Source organism: Centroberyx affinis, unplaced genomic scaffold (assembly GCF_046629955.1).
Source record: "Centroberyx affinis isolate AG114_WGS23_722 - 3 ecotype Tasmania unplaced genomic scaffold, CSIRO-AGI_Caff_v1 ptg000687l_1, whole genome shotgun sequence".
Lineage (NCBI taxonomy): Eukaryota > Metazoa > Chordata > Actinopteri > Beryciformes > Berycidae > Centroberyx > Centroberyx affinis.
Genome location: NW_027279308.1, coordinates 15026 through 36703, shown reverse-complemented (window position 1 = coordinate 36703; position 21678 = coordinate 15026). Strand labels below are relative to the sequence as shown.

The following is a 21678-nucleotide window of genomic DNA, read 5'->3' as shown; positions in this document are numbered from 1 at the left end:
ATTATTATATTGATTAGCTTAATTGGAATGCAGTATGGAGATAAGTTGGACACACTGTTACGAATAAAGGCCATTAACTAGGCTATCTTTTAAAATTATTCATTTAATACACCTAGTTAACCAGGTAATGGCAAGGTACAAAGTTGATGTAGACGATATGTGTGTGTATGTTTTGTCATACTGCAAATAAAATTATAATTAATTTGCTCTTTGAATGCATTTGCACTAAACTGTTTTAGATGGAGCTTGACTATTTCTTTTTTTAGATACACAGGTGTAATGGTTAATTATATCTGTATTTTACTTATATTCAGGGACCATGGAAATAAAACATTTAAAAATATATACAGTATATATGGTGCTATGGATTATCAATCCAATGAACCCTATTATTTTCTATTTTATTTTATAATTCATTTATTCGTTTTTTTTTATTATTTAGTTGTTTATTTTTATACTTATTTATAGGATTTTCCCCCGCTAGTTTTAGACCCTTTAGGTAATCTTAATTAATGCAGAGATATGTTCTTTGTTAAATTGACAACGCCTCTCATTTGTTCATTTGTACTGTTCAATCGAAAAAACACATTATGGTGAGCAGCGTCCTGTGATCCGCTTACGACCTCTGCTGACATAAAACTGTAATCACAACTGAAGACGGAAAGACAGACAGACCCACAGACTGTGATAGCTAGACAAACATACAGACAGGACAGACAGACAGACAGACAGACAGGTTGTCGGTAGCCAGTGAGTCAAATATACAGACAACAAACCAACCAGTCAACCAAACAGGCAAACAATCAGATAGATAAACAAACATCCAGTTAGCCAATATGCTCAACAACCAACCAACCAACCAACAAGGTAGTCAGTCAACCAACTAGACAGTCATTAGAATAGTCAATCAGTGAACCAAACAGCCAGTCAAAGCAGGACATTTTGGCATTTGACCCAGTATAGTTTATTTTCCATCAAACCTTCAGATGAAAACAGTGTTTGTCTCTGGCTAAGTAAGCGTTAAACCATTACAGTGTCAGCAGAAGTGTAACAGTGGCAGTAGGAGGAGGAACATGGTCTTGGGTTCACTTGTGTGTGAAGAAAGCCCATGGATGGAGCACAGTCATCAAGTTTAACACTTTTCTTTGAATGGAGATTCCCCCTTGAAATCAGTAGTGTCGTCAAAAAGTAGACAATAATAAAAAGTCAATTCTTAAAAACGCTGCATTTTTTTCAACACATTTCCATGTCTAGATCGGGAAAACACATCTCGTGTTACCCCATCCTTAACACATACTGTACTGAAATTAACACAAGACATATTGTCCCTAATTAGACATTTGGATGAGTCAAAAATGACGTCGCCTTTTGGTATTTCCACCTCTTTCTCTGAGCATATTAGCATCCTATACCAGCCTTACTGTATTGGAAGGTGGGGTCACAGTGCAACTACTTAACAACTTAATAACTTTTGACTCTCCTTCTCTAGGGAACCATCACATAAAACACAACATATATGATTCTCAGAATAAAACCCAGATATAATTATTTATCTTCCTCTCTCTCCATCATTCTCCCTCCTTCCTTCTTCCTACTGCTTCCTCTCTTTCTCTCAGTGTAGCGGTGGTTTGAATCTACTGTGTATATATCTTGACACTGAGGTTGGTTTAAGCCAAAATAAAGTGACCATTTAAGTTGTGCAAAGCTACAAGAGTATTTGGAATAGAGCTGAGACTCTGGATTGTGTTACCTATAACATTTGAGAAGTTAGGTTTAATCTTAAAATGCAAAAGGGACGGTTGTGCGTAACACAGATCAGGTTAATTGAAGACCAGTAGATTTGCATATTTTTTTTCTATATGTTGGGGTAACAAGCCCATACATTTCTATAACAGTGGTTCCATACAACTTTTTTTTTTTTACTCCCCATATTAATGTATTGTGTAACGTGTAAAATAGTGAGGCGAGGTCACAGCGTACCTCATTTTGAGTTATTGGTCTTTTTCTGATTCCTTTGTCCTTTTCAAAGCTTGCTTTCCCATTTGAGATCTTTGGAGTTGCCCAGAGGGTCCTGGACCACAGGTTGGCCACCACTGCTCTAGAGTGGCTGTGAAGGCACCATTACATTGTCATGCTATTATCATTGTGATTGTAACAACACTAACATAGCCAGGGGTATCAGCCAGCCAATACACCCCAGGAATGGACAAATCGTTGGGCAAAAAAGCTGTTTCAAATCATTGCACGAATTAATATTTAGCAGCTTCTTTGATAATATTAGTTGCCCCAACCCAACTTCTGGCAACTTTACCCAAACAGTTGCTTAATGTCTAAATAAGTGTCAGCTATGAAGTCCAACAACAAAGCAAAGTAGTAGTGGCATTTCAACATGGCATCTTAACATTTCATCAGTGGGCAGAAATTCAGCACTAATAAATGTTCAGTTAGCAGCACATCACACCAGCGCCTGTGTAAAAGGGTAGGAAATTATTAACAGGGGGGCTGACCAGGACAAAGATCACCCTGAAAGGAGCCTAATTTATTTATTTACACATTTGTCCATTACCTAACCAGGCAAGTCAGTTATGAATAAATTCATATTTGCAATAACGGCCTGACAACAAAACTGCCACATTAATCAGACTGTAGGAGCCTATGCTCCTAGGAAATTGAGGAAGTTAAATGTAAAGAATGTGTCTCAAAGTATACAGTGTATACTGCAGGGCCATGTTTTTGGTAGAATTGCCTTGGAAATTATATAAAATCAGTCCATGATACAAAAAAAACAGCTAATTATTAGCTACCCTGTTCCATTCAACATTTGATGCATTTCTCTGTGCCGAAGACAATCATACGTACACATCTCCATCACACACTCCTCAGTGTCAGTCTCGTCATTCAAACAAAAAGTGGTTACTTAACATGGCATGTCAGTGTAGAAACATCCAAGCAATTAGGAGAAACATTGCGTATATGCATTATGTTGAAACTGAACAATTAAAATGTAGATAGTTTCAATGCTTTTGTTTGGCGCACAGTTTTACGCGTTTAAAGAGTGGCTAATGCAATATGTTCTTGTCTTTGTTCCCCTTCTCAGTCCCCCACCCAGCACCAGCTTCATTCACAACAAAGCTGAGTCAGGCAGGGAAACACCCGGTGTGGAAAAACAGACAGGTGTTGTCGAAACCTCTTGTAAGAAAGTTGCGACACTGAGGTGCTTTTTCACTTCCTGGAGCTAAATATTGTTGCTAAGCAGCATTGGGCAAACATTCTATCAGGAAGCATTGGGAACTACAGTGACGTCCAGGAGTTTCAGTGGCACTACTCTTTTAGATAGAGGGCTCTGGGCATAGTGAACAGAATATAAAGTCCCTGAGAGTGAATATAAACAACCCAGAGTCCAGACTCTACCTCTCGTGACTACTGACATCAGTGTGTGACAATAATATTGTCTGTGTCCTTTAGAAACCTCGTACCTCCAGTTTGCCTATAATTGACACTTGGCATTGTCTCTCACGTGTAAAAAATGTTTCATGTCCCTGGGACCGAGCCAAGCCATTAGCACTGCATTGCAAAATGTCCAAAATGCATTAGCTTCACGCCAGCTTTTCCTCAATGCCTTAAAACTTTGCTTCAAGAAGATACAGTGTTTCTGCAGGACACTGATGAAATGTGCAGTAACATTCAGGATATTTTCCACTGGTAATAACCGTATATTTTAAAGATACATTTATAGCAAGTCCTCACAGTTAAAGAGGGACAAGTGTTTTCCACGCCAAACTCTCCTCATCATCATTATGAGGGTTTGTATCCATTGGAGACATTTCCCCCCTCAACTTTTCCTCATTGTATCATTCCTCATCTTTTCCTCATTGAGACATCCCACATGTGCAGAGATGTATTGTGCTCATCCTGATCTTTTTGTTTGTGTGTCATCCATGTGTCTGTCCACCAAAAACGTCTTTGTAACCTCTCAAGACAGCCATAACTTGACCTAGAGGAGCTCGGGGGAACGTTACCGCATTTTAACAGCCTTGGTTAGTGGAAATAACTCGTCTTTGACCGCAGCATCAAACGCAGGTAGCTCAGTGTCAGTGTGAAACATCCAGTCTGCGTCATTTTTATGGCTGAACAGCAACCGTAGCTCCAGTGGATCTGCACCCATTTCCGCAATCAAGCATTTAATAATCGTCAGCCTCTCCTCCTCTGCTCCTTCTCCTATGTGAGAGAGGTCAGCATGATGTAAGTCCAGTGTTACAGCTCAGAGGGGGAGGAGGGATGGAAGAGGGAAGGGAGTGAGAGAAGGAGGGAGGGATGGGAGGGACGTATGGGGGAGGGATAGAGGGAAGGAAGGAGGGACAGGAAAGAGATAGGGAAGAGGGAGTGAGAGAAATGGAGGAGGGAGAGAGAGGAGAGAGGGATAAGTGAAGGACAGCAAGCTGGCTGTTGCCGGGTGACAACCTTTAAAGCTCTTGAAAATCTCCTGTTCCCTGGCAGCACTCCATGTGTGTGTGTATCGTTGTGGGAATGTATGTGTGTGTGTGTGTGTATGTGTGTGTGTGTGCATTTGTGTGTGTGAGCTGGAAGGCTCTAAAGGTCACTATCCAAACCATCCAGCAGAAAGACTGGTTGTCAGTCACAAACTCCTTTCACTGCATAAAAAAAAGATTCAAAACATAATGGAATTTTATATTCGGTCTTGAAATCTTATAATCTTTAAATGCAACAATTGCTGGCCAGCCTGCTAGCTAGGTAGCACTCAAAAACGGTTTATGTAAATTCTGCATAACCTTCAGTCTGATCCCTGCCTTATAATCCAATAGCATCCAATCTGTTCCATCATGTATTCAGTCCAAGGCACAACAACCCAGGAGACCTTTCTGCTCACTCCTAGTATTTGGATATATATTTTTAAAACAGCATCTTCACAGCCTGCGAAAAAAACTATCTGAACCACAAGATGTCACGGAAAATACTATCTATGTAGGACTATTTCCAATAGTGTGTTCAATGGCATTGATTTCTTGCATCAGGGCCTCTGGCCTCCAATAGCCTTGTGCTTATTCTTACAGCTTGTGTAATCTTAAAGAGCCTCCAAGCCCATTTCCTCATATAAAATCCCAAATACACTAACAGCAATACCACCTAAACCTCTGCAAAAGGCAAGAAAAACCCTAAAAAATAAATCAAACAGTTTGTGGGAGGGACGGGGCTTACTGACTGTCTACCCAGCCACATTCAGGCTTTTGTTTTAGCACAATCACTGCATAGCAGCTACGATTGTTTTTTCGTTGATGATGCAAATACTGGCATATGTGGGCACAGTGCTGAGGACCTGGCAGGCACTGACTGTGTGTATATGTGTGTGTGTTTCTGTTTGTGTGTGTGTGTGTCTATGTGTGTGACTCAGCTTCATGAGTTATCGCGCTCTCAATTTCTGCCATGTTATAGCTGCTAACTCTGCATGAGCTCAGCCAGGAGGGTGGAGGGAAGACAGAGAAGAGATGGAGGGAGAGGAGAGAGACACAGATGGAAGAAAAGGAAAGGAATGAAGGAAGAGGACAAAAACAAAATGGAGGCTCTTTCGCATTCCAATGTTGTTGCCATTGTTTCCTTTAAGTGACAGCGGGCTGCACGTGTGTGTTTGCAACCAGGAATCCCATTAGGTCCCATTTTCCAGCTCAGGAGGGTGTGGCCCTCCTGAGCTCCTCCTGTGTTAAAACTGTGGCACTCTTAGTTGGCCAGCAAGTCAGACATGTCCCTTGTGGGCCACCATACCAAAGGGAACCACACTGTGTTAAGTTCAATTCCTGTTCTGTTTCCTTGATGCTTGAATAACCTGCATCCTGAAAAAAGCACTCCGGTCCCACGAGTGATGGATTTTCCTGGATTTGACAGCGTGGGTGTCCACTTCTCTCTTGACTGGTCCTATCTACTATCTATTTCAAGCCTTAGTGATGACTTGGATGGGCGTGTCCGTCTCTGAGGCGCAGTGTGGGCGTGGTCTTTGGAGCGGTGTGGGCGTGGTCTTTGGCGCGGTGTGGGCGTGGTCTTTGGAGCAGTGTGGGCGTGGTCTTTGGAGCGGTGTGGGCGTGGTCTTTGGAGCAGTGTGGGCGTGGTCTTTGGAGCGGTGTGGGCGTGGTCTTTGGAGCAGTGTGGGCGTGGTCTTTGGAGCGGTGTGGCCGTGGTCAAGGTGAAGTGTGGGTTTGGCAGTCAGATCCATCGTCCAGATCCCTGAGTGTGCTGCTTCTTCCTCCTCTTACACACATAGTAGACTGGGAAAACTACTGAACCTACACACAGGGAAGGTGAGAGAGTGACACACAGAGACAGATAGACAGACAGACAGACAGACAGACAGACAGACAGATAGATAGATAGATAGATAGATAGATAGATAGAAATGCAGAGAGAGGGAGAAGTGAGAAAAATAAGGGGATAGTGACAGGGAGGAGTGAAACAGAGTTACAGAGTTACAGAAACATTTTCTTTAATAGCAATCATAACTGTAACTAGTAACTGCATGCAGATATGAACAGGGCTGTCCAGATGTTGTAAGAGGAAAAATAAAAGAAAAAAAGTGTTTGGAGAAAGAAGTAATAAGATGAAGATTATCATTAAAACCCTGAAATATCTTTGAAAACATTTGTCTCTAGATCACACAGCACACAACCTGATCAGGCATAAGCAGCATCACCCAGGACTCAAACTCACAACTTCTGACACCAACACTTGTGTCTGCAACACTTTGACACTAATTTTTTGATCAAATTAAAAACCCTGCAATACTTTTATTTGTGCATGTCTAAGGATGCTCTGTGGTGATTTTCATGACATTTGTGGGAGTTGTTAGACTTAATTAGTTTAACAGTTTTTAATTAAAACAGGACTTCATAATTAATAAGTATAGCTACCAGTGTAGGAACGTTTTCTCTGTTTGGGCCGATAACCTCAGAAAATTACAGAGCTGTAGGATGTATTGTTGATTTTTTTTATGATTTTTTATAAGTTTTAAATTTTAGACCACTGCTATAGCGCCACCATCTGGAATATTTGCCCCATACTTTAGTGAGTGTTGTTTGGCATGGGACTGGAGCTATGTGCCAAGTGTTGTGCATTTTAGTAAAATATAAATACTTTTAGTAATAAATAAATAAATAATAATAATAAACAATTCATTAATGTCTGTGGTTAAAATGTTTGTTAGATTGCTTCAATGTTTGTTAGAATGTTAAATTCCAATCACTTTTCTGTATAGTTTTGATTTGATTATTCTCCCTCTTAATACATTGCAAATTGCGTTCTTAACATTGTTTGGCATATTTGAAATTAATTAACTGAAAGAGATATGGAGAGAGATGGAGAGAGACAGAGGGATGACTTCGGTGTTACTAATGATGAAAATAAATATTAATCTGATGACATGATAGCCTGCAGTAGATCAGCTGTCATAGAACAGATTAGCTTTGACTTCCATTACAGCTGACCCTAACAGTTTAGCCGAGGCATCAATAGTTCACAACACTGCCTGATAAGACTCTTCAAATAACCAAAAGTTGCCAGGCATCATATGTTATTCCAACTACCAGCAGAGTTTCGATAATACTAGAAAATGTAGTTCCAGAAAGTAAATACTGAGAAGATTGATGATTTTAATGTCATAATGTGGTTCTACAGCTGTGGCACATTTATTTAACAACAACATAATTGAGAATCTCATGCTTTCTAGTAGACAAAAATTGGCTAATGTAATGCATGTTTGTGGTGTATTTTTTTCCGGTTGCATAGACAGTGGGACTATTGTACAGCGTGTGGTAATAAATATATTTGTGGTAGAGCTAAACCTCTCAGCTGTCTGTTTACTGTGCACACTGGAGCTTCACTGTGACACATGCATTTGTGTGTGTGTGTGAGAGAGAGTGTGTGTGTGTGTGTAAGTTTACCTATCACCAGCGAGAGAGCTCCAAGCACCAAAGCCAGCAAAAGAAGCAGTGGAGCTATCAACACCTTACTGACTGCAGAGAGAGAGAGAGAGAGAGGGAGAGAGAGAGAGAGAGGGAGAGGGGGGGGATACAGAGTTAGGAGGAGAGAATAATACTCATTAATAATACATAAATTTATATTTAAATTGTATTATTCTAAATTAACTGCATTGTTTTGTTCCATCTTATTGAAATTTGAATGCATCCCTCTAATAAACATAAGTTGTTTAGGCCCCAATGCATAATTACAGATGTAGAAATTAATTAAATATTTTAGGGAAAATTAACAATTGCATCTACAACCTCGGTCATTAAATACAAACAAATCTCCTGCTGCTAACGGTCCATGGTTTGCAAACAGCAATGCCAGCTATAATGGGTAATTGGTCTCTTATAAGAGACAAATTAGCTCCCAGTTCAACAGGCACCCTGCTGCTAGCTAACTAGCTCTACCGCCATTAACTAGCATTAAACAAAACTATCGGAGGACCGTGACTTCCTCTAAGCACACTACTGCCTACATTTGATCATTAATTTGGGCAAATGTTAGACATTGACTAATTTTTGTCCCGTGGAATTTCTGGTTTGTCCAGAATGGTGCTGTAGGCATCGAGAGGCACATTTTCAGTCAGAGATGAGACACGCCTCTTTACTTGGACACTATCCACCACACACACACCTACACAGGAGAGTTTACATGATCCTTATCTGCCCAGTCTGCTTATCAGAGAGGAAATGTGTGTCTATGTGTGTGTATGTCTACTCATCTCTTGTTGTCAAAGCCAGATACTTGCAGATAAAAAGTAAAAATAAACTGTTTCACCAAAACAGAGTGCAGCAGATTTATATCTAGCATGGCTCTATGGTCATGATGTTTCCCTGACTGACAGAAGTTGGGGAGTGGCAGCAGCCTACAGGTTAAACAAAATGGGGCTTGTGGTCAGAGGCTTGTGGGGTTGGAATCCCTGTACTGGCTGGAAAAATACAGAAGAAGTGGAAAGTGAACGAGTCAAACTCCACCTTTCCTAAACAACTATTGCTAAGATGCCCAAGAGCAAGGTAATTAAATAAAAGATCCACCTTAAAACACTTAAAAAACAGCTACTGAGAATGCACCTTGCATTTCTGGGTCCATTTTGTTGTTTTGTAGTGTATTTTTTTTATTCCTGTGAATAACTGGCCAAATATAGGCAACATGACGTCATGTTGAGATATTTCCAGGGCGGCTACAATGGAGTTTGATAGCAGATCATTGTTCATCTGTCTAAAGCATCCACAGTCAACATTAGATTTTGCTGTCAGTCCCTCAGAATCAATCAAAGAGCAAGGGCTTCTTTCTAGACTCACCATTTTGCACTGTCGTTCAACCATCACACAGAGAGAAAACCATCGTAGAAGAGAAAGAGATACCAATTTCTCCACTGACAGCAGCCTCAATAGACCAGAATGTAATGCAGCAACAAATATTTTGCGTTTTGAGTGGCCATGAAGGGCCATGATTCTTGCTTTTTCTTGATTAGAAAAACTCTTGCTCCACTATCGCTCTTGTTCCCTCCACCTACGCTGGAATAAAATGATGAAATTTGAACCCCAAAACCCCAAACCACTCTTAACATAGCAGCTCAATGGCTAATAGTACAAGGTATTGGTCATACTGGGTAGCTTTGAGGAGTGAATGTATGTAACTGTTTGAATGTGAAGCAGTATTACTGAAAAAGAGCAAGCATGCCAAGAAAAAAACAAACACCTGGATAAATATATAATAAAAAGCGTGCTTCTAATTTGAAGAATGTTTGGCTCAGGAGTCTCTCTCTTCCACACACCCACACACCCACACTTACCACAGACAGAACCTCTAATTAGGCGTCTCAGATGTGGTTTATCAGGTAGATAGCGATACTTGCAGCCAAACACACTGAGGTTGGATGTATGGTCTCCAAAAAACCTGACAACAAAAGAAAGACAGGGAGCGACAGATGCAGTGAGAACTGTTCAAAAAGGCAGTAAGCAAGGCAGTCAGAGAAAAGAAAGAAAAAAGTATTAAGAAATAGACTCTAACCTCAGGTGTCGGTAGCGCTCTCCACAGCGGTAACAGAAGTTAGTATTACACTGTGTACAGGTCATGTGGTCGCATCCCTCTGTACGCTGGATATGGATCTGAGAGAGAGAGAGAGAGAGAGAGAGAGAGAGAGAGAGAGAGAGAGAGAGAGAGACACAAACAGAGACAAAAACAGTCAGTTGTCAGTCAACCAGCCACAAACTATGCAGTGTATTGAAGGTTATTTGCGTATCACACAAGTCAGAAGTTCTTTAACTTTTTTAGCCTGGAACCCAATTTGAATACATTTTTATTTTCTCTTCCCTTAGGACCCAGGCTCACAAAACCATATCAGAACAACATCACACTTGGTCAATAACCGAGTCTGATCTGTTCATCTCAATACATTTGAGGCAAGGAAACCTTGTAATTCTGCACAGTTTGCAGAAACATAAATGCATTATGCATAAAGTGTGATCTGTACTTTAGAATGAAATGTTGTGTGGCTAACAGACTGGAAGATTTGAAAATGGAAGACACTCCATTACTGGAGTGTGACACTTGCTGCATTTTCAATGCTGAAAATGACAGAACAGAAACTGTGCTGTTGTACTCTCAGGTTCAGGATGCTAGGAGGTCACACTAAAGAAAATGAATCGCTCACACCAATATTTGAAGGTAAAAAAGCCTCATGAAAAACAACAAAAATCCAGAAAAATATACTAATGTAACAATAAACTAACATCACAAAAAGGGGTGGACACTGATGACAATCATGTCACACTGAAACATGGCTGTCCTTTTTGTATATATTATTTTCATTTCACCCTCACTACATTGGGAGAAACTAGTGAATGTAAACTTATTTACGTTATGAATAGAAATTGCATTATACCGCAATGTCCACAATCTGAAGACAAAACTTTAACTGATAAAGATGTAAAATCGTCATATTGCCATCGTTCTCACGTTGAAAACTATGAATATCTGGTTCATTGTCTCCCACATAGCGCCATAATGTGAATGCAACAAAAGACTGTGAATGGATCCTCCCTGCTGATGGGCACTCTTGCTATAAATTGGGCTGCACTCAGCCTCTCTGCTAGCTAACTACAGCATGAGGCCAATTTGCGAGCTTGATGGTCAAACAGAGGCATCTCTCCCTCCCTTCAGGCCAGATATCGACAGATACAGACCAGCTGTGTGTTAAACAGGAGATTTTTGCTCGCTGCTCCAAGCAAACAGTTTCCATACGGTTAACCTGATTAACGCACCTCACGTCCTGCCCGTTTATAAATCCAGCAATCTACCTATCTATGACTGTCACAGTGAAATTAGATCTTGTGTAGTCTAATGTGATTATATCGAGACTGTAAGACCAGAGCAGACTGGTCTTATGACTGTGAGGGAGATGCCAGTTTCCAGGCATGGCTCTGTGGAGCGGGGACATCACAACATCATCAACAAAAACAAACAACAACTCAAGTCTATAATCTTTTTTAGTCCATGTTTTTTTTGTCCTTTTGCTTGCTTTTGCCTTTTATTATGTCTAATTTTATTTAATCCAATTTTATCATTTATTTATATTTCCTTTTTTATAGCTTTAAACTTATTGTTGTTGTATTCTTTTCCAAACATCCCTATCTTTTTGTTCAATATGCTAACTGCTCCTGTTCCCTATTCTGCTATTTCACATCTATATATCCATATAATTCTCTATAGAATATCATCCTTCCCTTTTCTCATCCCCCATATCCTCCATTGACTCATTTTCATCTATCAACCCTTACCTCCATCATCCAACCACCCCTCCCTTTATCATCCATCCATTTATCCAATTCCAGACACCTACTTTACATTGTGGCCATTTCAGACATTTCTCTGGCCATACTGCAATATAGCAATAGTGTCATAACAGCTTGTGTCCTCCACCATCCATCCTTTTATCCATCTATCTCATCCCTCCCTCAGTCTCTCTCTCCTCACTTCTTACCTTACACTCTGGGCATTTCTGGGCATTTCTCTGTCCATGCTCTATGACACTAGCCCAGTTTCTTAGCAGTTTGTCTCCTCTCCTGTAGTCGCGGCACTTCAGCCCGTTGTGCCAGGGAGCGTGGCATTTAAAACACCACACAAACTGGCATTTGCTACACTGGATCTACAGTGGAGAGAGGGGAGAATTACACATTATAACAAACACACACACACACCTGGGCAAAACAGTTGAATCTCACTAATCTCCAAGACCTCAAGAATGGAGTTCATGGAATTGTTTGGAATATTTAGAGTGAAATTTATTGAAATACTTAACCGGGACTTATAAATAGTAACTATGCATGCATGCATGCATATTCTAAAAGCTATGTATAGTCTAACTGGCAGATTAAATAATTTTAACTGTACACATCAACTGTATGGAAAATTCCATTAATCTCACACTATTCACAGAATATTGTCGTGCATCGTCCCATATTTTGTTCATTTTGTTCAGTTCAATCTCTGTGGGTTTGGGATAAATGAGTTTTTACTGTCAGTTGAATACACTTTGAACACAAGCGTACAAGCCTGTTGTACTGGTTCTGTGTGTGGTTGGAGGCAGGTGTCTTGTGATATGTGTGGTTGTTGGGGTGCGATGTTACCTTGTACTTGTGCTCGGTGCGGTTGGGGTTGTTTGTCTTCAGAGAGGTGAACTGGCTGCACTGGGGGCAGGGCTTGGTGCTCGAATCCAGCTGGCTCAGTTCCACAAAGTAACGGTATTTTGCCACGTCTTCATTGGCCAGATGGGAAATCACTACTCCCTCCTCCAGGAAGCCACTGCACTCTGGGATTGGACAGCTGATGTAAGCCCTGCCCACTCGCACCTGAGAAACATGACAGACAGGTGAGTCAGTCAGTAACACTGTACAAGAGAGTGATGAGAGTACAGACACCAAATCATTAATGTGTCCCCAGTAGATCATTCGCTCTGGAGCTCCATGCTAATACACTATGTTGAGTGAAATATGGTGACTAGCATTATCCAAAGTAAAAAGACTGACCTTTTAGTAATAAAAAGTTGTTAATGGGTTTTATTATGTGGCTATCAATATAGCTGATGTAGCAATGGTTTCTTTTTGGAACTATTTTAGGTGAGTAACCATGTATTCATCCACTGCACAGTGATTTTTCACTGTGCACCCACCACGTTCACTTCCTATGGAAACAGGGAAAGTAGTCCTGGTAAAACAGTACATACGTTTTATATTATATTGTATGCAAATTTCACTAAACTCTTAGACCTTGCTGCATATCATTTTAGATTACTTTTTTAAGATTACCATTTCGCTTTAGAGTCAAGTTTTCATTTTCTTATTTTTGAGACAATGCTAGTCGCCTGCTACCACTCAGCATAGTGTATGCTAAAGTGTTAGCATGGAGCGCTGCAGCAAATACTCGACTGGGGACACATGGATGATTTTGGCGTCTATAAATTCACCAAGTTGACCCCAAAACTTCTCTATGGAAAAAAAATATATTAGCAGATTAATGCCCATGCATTTTTTTAAGTTCTACTTGGGTTAGGGTTTAGTGCTATTTATCACACAGCATCCTCGCTTAATTCAAGAAATAAAAATTAAAAACTCGTAAAATGTCTTCACTCTGCAGAGGGGTGACTCTCTGCCTCAGTACTGTCTATTAAATCACTGAACATACAGGATACTTCATCTGATTTCATCCTGCACTAATCTGGTGCCGTTACATCATCGATGATATAACAATATTTTGATGCAAATTATGTTTGTTCACAGCCATTTAAATCCCTCAAGATATTACACATGACATGTTGCAGCATTACGCACCAGCCTGCCTCATGGAATAGAAACAGCTCTGCCCGGTTCTGCGAGAACCTGATCTGTGCAGCATGGAAACAACTGATCACTTCCACAAAATCATCTGTCATCATCAAAGTCAATCCCACTGTGCTAGAAGGTTTATCTGACAGTAACTCAAAGGATGCACATAGGACTACATAATATACCGCAAAGGGTAATGCCTAAAGGAGTAGTGCGTGTGTGTGTGTGTGAGTGTTTGTGTGTGTGTGTGAGTGCTGAACTAGCACTAAAAAATCTATGTGTGGGAAAAACTGACACCATTGATGGGAAATGATGTTTGGGAAATATTTCCAAAATAATAGAGACAGGGAGGAATAGATGAATGGAAGGACGGAGGGGGCAGGAGGTGAGTGGTAGAAGTTTATATCAAAACACACACAGATTAGCCCTGTATCACTTTGTTATGCTGAGTGAGCCATATCAATACATTAACAATAACAGTCTGGTCATTAAGACAAACGCTAACCTTCCTTCACATAATAGAGTCTTACTGAGCTGGGAATGGCTGCAGGAGAAAAACAATATATATCCTATATATTGATTAAAGGAAGTGCTCGATTTAGCTTAAGAAGCAAGTTTCAAACTGATTTCACACACTTGCCACTTGTTGAATTTACTTGATTGCAGTGATTTATTTGGTTTACTTAGCTTAATACTTTGTTGAACAAAGATATAGAACTGACCTTTGATATGGTGTAACTGATAGAGATTCATTAGTTTTACGTCAGGTAAAAAGCTCAGGGAATGAGTGATAAGGCATTGTCTGCTGACAATGCTTGCAACACAAGGCATTATTGTTAGAAAAAATTGACAAAGATAATCAGAGCAAATGGGCTGTAACATCATCAATATGCAGGTTTGAGGTATATTATAGACTTTATACACTTACAGAAACAGACTTTATAAAACTCAGAGAAAGGGCTGATGCAATTGTGTTTATATCATATGCATTTGCATTTTTTATGTAACTCAAGTGCATGTCTTGGATCTTGTGTGCACACAATAGCATGCCATGCACACAAGTTAATACTTTGTTACCACAAAATACATTTTTTCCCTACAGGACGACCACTCCCGGGCTCTATAGAGACTAACATAAAGAAATAGGTGTGTGTATGTGTGTGTGTGTGTGTTTGCTCTGATCTGTCCTAACCTCACCTACGACACACTAATCACCAGGAACACACTGAACACACTATTCCTCTCTCTCTACCTCTCTCTCTGTCTGTCCATCTCCCTCTCTTTTTCTCCATCTCTCTCTGCACTTATTTTTCTCTCGTTTGTCACTACCCAACTTTCTCTCTCCTTTGTATCTCTCACCTCCTCTCAGTCTGTCTCCTCTCTCCTTCTCTAACTCTGCCTCGCTCTTTCTCTTCCCCATCTCATGTTCTTTCTCATTCTCTCTTGCCACCCCCTGTCTCACCAGTCAAAAGCCAGTGGGGCTTGTTGTACTGATATATGAGAAGGCACTGGGCATAGTGTCAGTGTGTGTGTGTCTGTGTGAGAGTGTGTGAAATGACAACAGGCAGAAAGCAGAGAACAATAGCATCAACCTCAGGTGGTGTTACACCCACAATGCCCTCCTCCACGTGCACGCACACACACACACACACACACACACACACACAGACTAAAAGCCTATTACGTGGTTATGAAAATCTATACGCTCTGCAGACATGAGAGCTGATGTTGTGTTATTGCAACAACACTAACTTTGCGATGACCACTGCCAGACTGGTTAGACAGGTTAGGACTGCTGGCACACACACACACACACACACACACACACACACACGTGTCACTGTCTGTGGTGTGTATAAATTATGAACCACCTAGGGTGACTTTGTTGTGTATTTTCTCTGAACAACAATGTGAAATGGAAAATAAGCCTCACTGCCAGCATGATAGCTCGAACTGTGAAGCAATGAAGCTCATAATGGGCCAACGACTGTCCCGCCACAATGGTGATTATGAGCCCAGCCAAAACTAAAATTACAACTAGGCTATATTTTCAGATTGCTGTCCGAGTGATTCTGTAGTGACAATGACGTGTATTTCGAGGATTTTAAGTTTCTAAACCTTGGAATAAAACAGAACTGTATTTTGAGAGAAAAGCTTTCCCATCTAAATACATCTGAAGGCCTAAAATGCATAAGACCTAATAAATTCTAGATTGTCCCTTTAAATGTGCAAATTACCCAGCAGATAACATGACCATATATAAACCTGTCATTTAAAAAAAGAATAAGCTTCAGTGCAGAATTTCACTATATTTTAAGGGTGTGAATGTTCATTCTTGTGAATAGCAGCGTCACATTTTGGCCTTGATTTGGAGCGGCCATTCAATAATCAGAGGGTTGCTGGTTTGATCCCAAGCACCAACATCCCTGCCCACATGCCCTGAAGCAAGGCACTGAACCCCCTCCAGCGCCGCTGCACTGCGACCATGTGCTCTGATCTCTCTGAAGAAATGCACATCTATAGGGGGCTATGTGTGCTTTTTATCTAGGCGGGATGTGTGCAAAGATAAGTTTCCAGTAGCTAACGGAAAAATACACCTACACAGGAGAGTTTACATGACCCTTATCTCCTCAGACTGCTTATCAGAGGGGGAGTGTCTGCTTGTCTGTATGTCTACTCATCTCTTCTTGCCAAAGCCAGATACTTGCAGATAAAAAAGTAGCAGGGACTTTACAAGACTGATATAAACTGTTTAATCAAAACAGTGTAGCAGATCATATCTAGCAGGGCTCTATGGCTCTATGTTTCCCTGACTGACAGAAGTTGGGGAGTGGCAGTAGCCAGCAGGTCAAACAAAAAGGGACTTTGTGGTCAGAGACTTGCTGGTAGGAATCCCTGCACTGGCTGGAAAAACACAGTGGAGTCAAACTCCACTGTTCCTTAACAACTACTGCTAAGATGCCCAAGAACAAGGCACTTAAAGGAAAAATATACCATAAAAAACACACCTAAAACCCACAGCTGAAATGCTCAGGCATGTTCAGGCGCGTTCTGGGAAATGAAGGGAAATCACTAACTGAAGAAGAAGTGGACAAGGCAGGTTGAGGGAAAATGGGTACACCAAAAAGGTAAATTACAACACTTTGTCACAAAATAACTCCTGAAACGCATTGACCATCACACATCAATGAAACTTAGTGTAAGAGGATCTGAGGGTGGAAGAACATGTTTTGGGACTCAGGTTCATTGAAACACACAGGTAATCTCGTCATGCGGAGAACTACCAGATGTCGACCTGTAAACCATTCTGAGTCCCAATCCAGATTTTTCTTTATTTTGGGGTCTGTGAGCCAAAATATGAACTCCCCACTAGGTAAAGTTTGTCTCAGGGCAGGTAACACATGCTGCTACGTGTCAGAGTGTGTATGTGTGAGAGAGAAGTGTGTGTGTGTGTGTGTTCTCATCGACTGTGCATTACACACACACTCTCACAATTTACAGTATAGGCCTTTAGCTGACACTGTTACCCAGACCAGTTTTCACTGAGACTGCGGGTAAAGGGTTCAGCATATTGCTCAAGGACACTTCAACCAGACACATCTGTTCACTGGCTGATGCTGGGACTGAACCTGTGACCTTTCTGGTACGGGACAGTCTCTCTAACCACTATAAGCCCCCCTGCTGCACCAAATGCCCCTCTCCCCCTCCCTCCCACCTACCTGGGAGCTGACGTAGAGTTTCAGACACTCATCACACACGGCCTTCCTGCAGCAGTGTAGGGGTGCGATGGTTTTCTCCTCCAGGCAAACGCGGCAGCACTGCAACGCGGCCCACACAACGGCCTGCTCCCGGGACAGTCGGCGGCCCAGCACCCCCCGGGGGTCCACCAGGTCACCCAGGGTGTACGGTTCCGGTTCGGGGCTCGAATCCGTGCTCTGACTCATCTCGAGCTCTTCTTCGTCCGATACTAGGGCCGCCGGCGTTTCATCGTAGCGCTCTATGATTTCAACGTCTCTCCTGTAGTTGTCGTTGGCGATACAGTAAACTGTGCAGTAGACGTGTTCTTTAGCACGAAACGACTCGTCTACAGTGATTTTGTTGCTGTTCCCGGCACAGCTGTGGTGGCGGTTACGAGAAGCGTTTAGAAATTCAACTCCCCGTAAATCCGATGCCGTTAATTCGACCTGGCGATTCGACGGCCGCTCGTTTTTCGTTTCCTCTTCGCCCGTTTCATAGTCGCCGCATCCAGTTCCCTGATCAGTTGTAAAATTGGCGTTCCCTTCGTCGTTTTCATTATCCGCGTTGTATTGCACTCGGCTGTTGGTATTGAGACGGAGAGAGGATGATTTTGAAACGGTCGTCCCGAAATTCCTCCTCAAAATCTCGACGGCGCTCGCCCTCCTCCTCCTCTCTCCTTCTCCGCCGTTGCTGTTGTTGTTGTTGTTGCTCTCCGCATCTTTCCCCTCCTCGCCGCTCCGCTCCTCTTCCTCGTCGTCCTCCTCTGAGTCCCTCTCGTCTCCATTCAGGCTTAATGCTGAGTTTGATCGTGTGACATAATGGTCCAAATCTCTGACCGACCTCTCAACTTTACTGTCGGCGAGGGAAGTTTCTGTCGGCAGGTTGCGGGATAATTTCACCTTCCCCTCGTCAAAACTGCTAATGAAACTCGGCATTTTACAGTCATAAACTACTGGTCGGTCATCTTCCATCCCCGGTTTGGCTCTCCCCATCTAGTGCGCGGTTCTCTCCCTGTCCCCCTGCCTCTCTTGTCCAACTCCTACCACCAAAACAAAACAAAACTGTTCGTTGCTTCCGGGTCTGCGTCAGCAAGTGGGAACGTAGCGATATGGGAAGCCTAGTGGTGGAGCGCAGCTTTGGCACAAGCCTGGGCGAATAATCCACTGTATCGTCCATTGTGTATGATATATAGCCGATTAAAAGCGTCCCGTGGTTACAAAGCGACGGTTACAATGCTCCCGGGAAACTATGGACGCCATAGGTTCATGCGTAATTGGTTACCAGTGTGCGCAATTACGCACAACTTTTGCTTGGACAAATCTGTGATGTGCATGCATCAAGGCTTACTGCATATGGGTATACGCTTACGATAGCACTATAATATTCTGTAGGCCTATATTTACAGTTATTTAAGACACAAGACTTTTAAACTGTGAAGTCATCAAGGCACACTTTCTGGCCCCACTGAGAATGAATGGGTGGCATATAGTTCAGAACTGTATAAAGGGGGGCCTGTGTTGTTAGGACTGTTATAATTCCTCATTAATGTCATTGGGCATCGCCACACGTTAACTAGTTTGCTGTGCCCATTGGTTTCAGTAGAGAATGCCAACAATTCTAACAAGCTGTTACCAGTATACTAAATGCAGTTTATTAAATAGAGCCAGCACACAAACACAACATCCCAAACCTAAAATCCTTTCCAGGACTGTGCTGCATGGAAAAAAACAGGTGGACATGAGAGGACTGTGTGCTGGTATCATATGAATAATTAAAATACTTTGAGCCTTCAGCATTTACTCCCCCAGAAACTTAATGGATCCATCTGTGTTTGGGCTATAGCGCTGTGAACTTGCAAAGAAGGCGATAGCAATGCCAGGTCCTTAGCTGTGAATATCTTTTTGGATTAGCAGCCAATACAGAAACATTTCCACCACATTGTGTGCATGGTGTAGAAATCTAACAGTATGAAATTCAAAATGTCAAGTTTTCCCTTTGAGCAATGTGGAAATAACCCCACTAACGATAGGCCTACCCATCCCCTGTCCTGTAACTGAACCCTTTTGTTAACTATGTCTGGCAGCTACTCTTTTTGTCTATTTGTTGGTCTTTGTTTCTCCTGAAAAATATCATTTTCCAGAAAAATGTAAGATGTAATCTGTCACTGATCATCGGGTTATGATGTAAGACTATCATTCTCTCTACTCCCCTTACAGATTATATTTCCACTGCATAGGAACAATAGTGCTTCCTGCAATGACTGTGTGTGAATATGAATGTGTCAGGGGGTGTGACCTAAAATCAAAGAGAAAGTGATCAGGGTTTTGAATATTGCCCTCGGCTATCTCATTCACAGATCCCATTTCAGTGGAGAACAGGCCAGTCTTCAATTCAATCATTTCAAGAAGTGGATTTTCTTTTAAAACTGAAATATCGGCAGACGTTGGGCTTGAGAAGAAAAACACACTCAACCTCTTAAGGAATAACTGAGAGTGAATGCTTTGTCTTTCACACATACATTGTAGTTTCTATTTTCCCTGAACCAATTGAATAGGAGGTTAGCTGAGATCGGGTCTGCTGGGGAAAATAACTGTTAAGAAAAGAGTGTGCTCTAGATTTTTGTCCCTAGCAGTTATTTATTATTTGTTTGTTTGCTTTGATGATAATGAATTACATTTTCAGGGTCACTGGAATGCTCTTTACTTATTATACTGTTTTGGCAGTTGTTTTTTTCCTTGTCTCATTTAAGCTCATTTTACTTTTGCACTTAGTCATACTGGGATTCAGAATAGCTCTTACATATGGATTGTTCAATTTTTCTTATCCAATATAGCAAAAGTAATAAAACATTTTTAATTATAATTTTTTTTCATTAACTTATACTTTTTCAAAAATTTGGATTTAGCCACATGTAAAGACCTAAAGACCTGTACACATTATATGAAGAACTCACTTGTTAGAACAGAAGACACAAGATAGTCTGTCCTTCCCCACTGTCTACTTTATTATATGTACAGTCAGTCACCTCTGGGAAACACAACATAAAAAGAGAAGGAGCTAAACCTATGTAGATGGTTCTAGTCAGTGGTGAACGTTAACAAGCCAACCCAGAACCAAGAAGAGAGTTTGGTCGTTGCTGTTTTCAGCAGCAGCCATGTTAGCTCCACAATCCTGCTCCATGGCTGTTACAGTACAGTAATACCAGCTACCATTATTTCTAGAGAGGCAGCAACATTGCACCTGTAGTACAACCTAAACTCTGTGGCTCTGCACTGACACAGTGACACTGTGGGCTGTATTTGCCTGTTCTATTATGTATTATTGTACTCTCTAAGTGTCTCATCCTTATTTATACCCTATTTTCTTCTGCTGCAATGACCCAATATTCCCATGATTAAAATCTTGATCTAATTAGGTCTAATATACTTACACAATCATAATTGAGAATCTAGATTTTGTGGGAATTAATGACACTTATCTTAATTGGTTTACATCATATCTCTCAGGTAGGCACTTCTCTGTTGTTTTAGATAGCTCTACTGTATATCTCTCCAACACAGTTTAGCTGTGGAGTACCTCAAGGTTCTATCCTGGGTCCTGCGTTGTTCTTGCTTAATGATCTGACTTGATCATGTAATTCAATGCATATTAGGCTATTTCTTTGCATTTCACAGCTCCATGTGCCTTCAAAACTCACTGATACAAGTAGCATTGATACTCAAAAATTGTCCAGCAGAAATTAAATGTTGGATACCTCAAAACTTTCATAAAATATTTCATTACTCTTAAGTTGTTGCATGTCCACCAATTTGTGAAAATCTTTTCAAGACATTTCTCTATCTTTTTCTGATTTAGACAATATTATTCATGCATTTATTCTAATATTAATAACTCTAATTCTGTACTCTTGCCTCAACTGTAAAGCTTTTCTCACCTGCAACTAGTTCATGATGCAGTAGCTAGATGGTTAGCTAGGTGAGTAAGAGGACGATCATATAGCTCTCAGTATAGCCACAGTACCTTACATTGGCTTCAAGTTGATCTGAATATGTTTAAATCATGTTCAAAGTAATAAATGGCTTGGCCC

General features: G+C 41.2%; 1 protein-coding gene across 1 annotated transcript; it reads right to left on the bottom strand.

Moving 5' to 3' along the window:
- Nucleotides 1-854: 854 nt before the first annotated feature.
- On the bottom strand, nucleotides 855-18598 carry rnf217 (ring finger protein 217). Its single transcript, XM_071519343.1, has 7 exons — nucleotides 17573-18598; nucleotides 12660-12881; nucleotides 12014-12178; nucleotides 10042-10139; nucleotides 9824-9927; nucleotides 7944-8015; nucleotides 855-6293 (listed from the first exon to the last, which is right to left on the bottom strand). Exons 1-7 carry the CDS (start codon nucleotides 18581-18583, stop codon nucleotides 6214-6216), a joined length of 1752 nt encoding a protein of 583 aa, XP_071375444.1. The 5' UTR covers nucleotides 18584-18598; the 3' UTR covers nucleotides 855-6213.
- Nucleotides 18599-21678: the final 3080 nt, after the last annotated feature.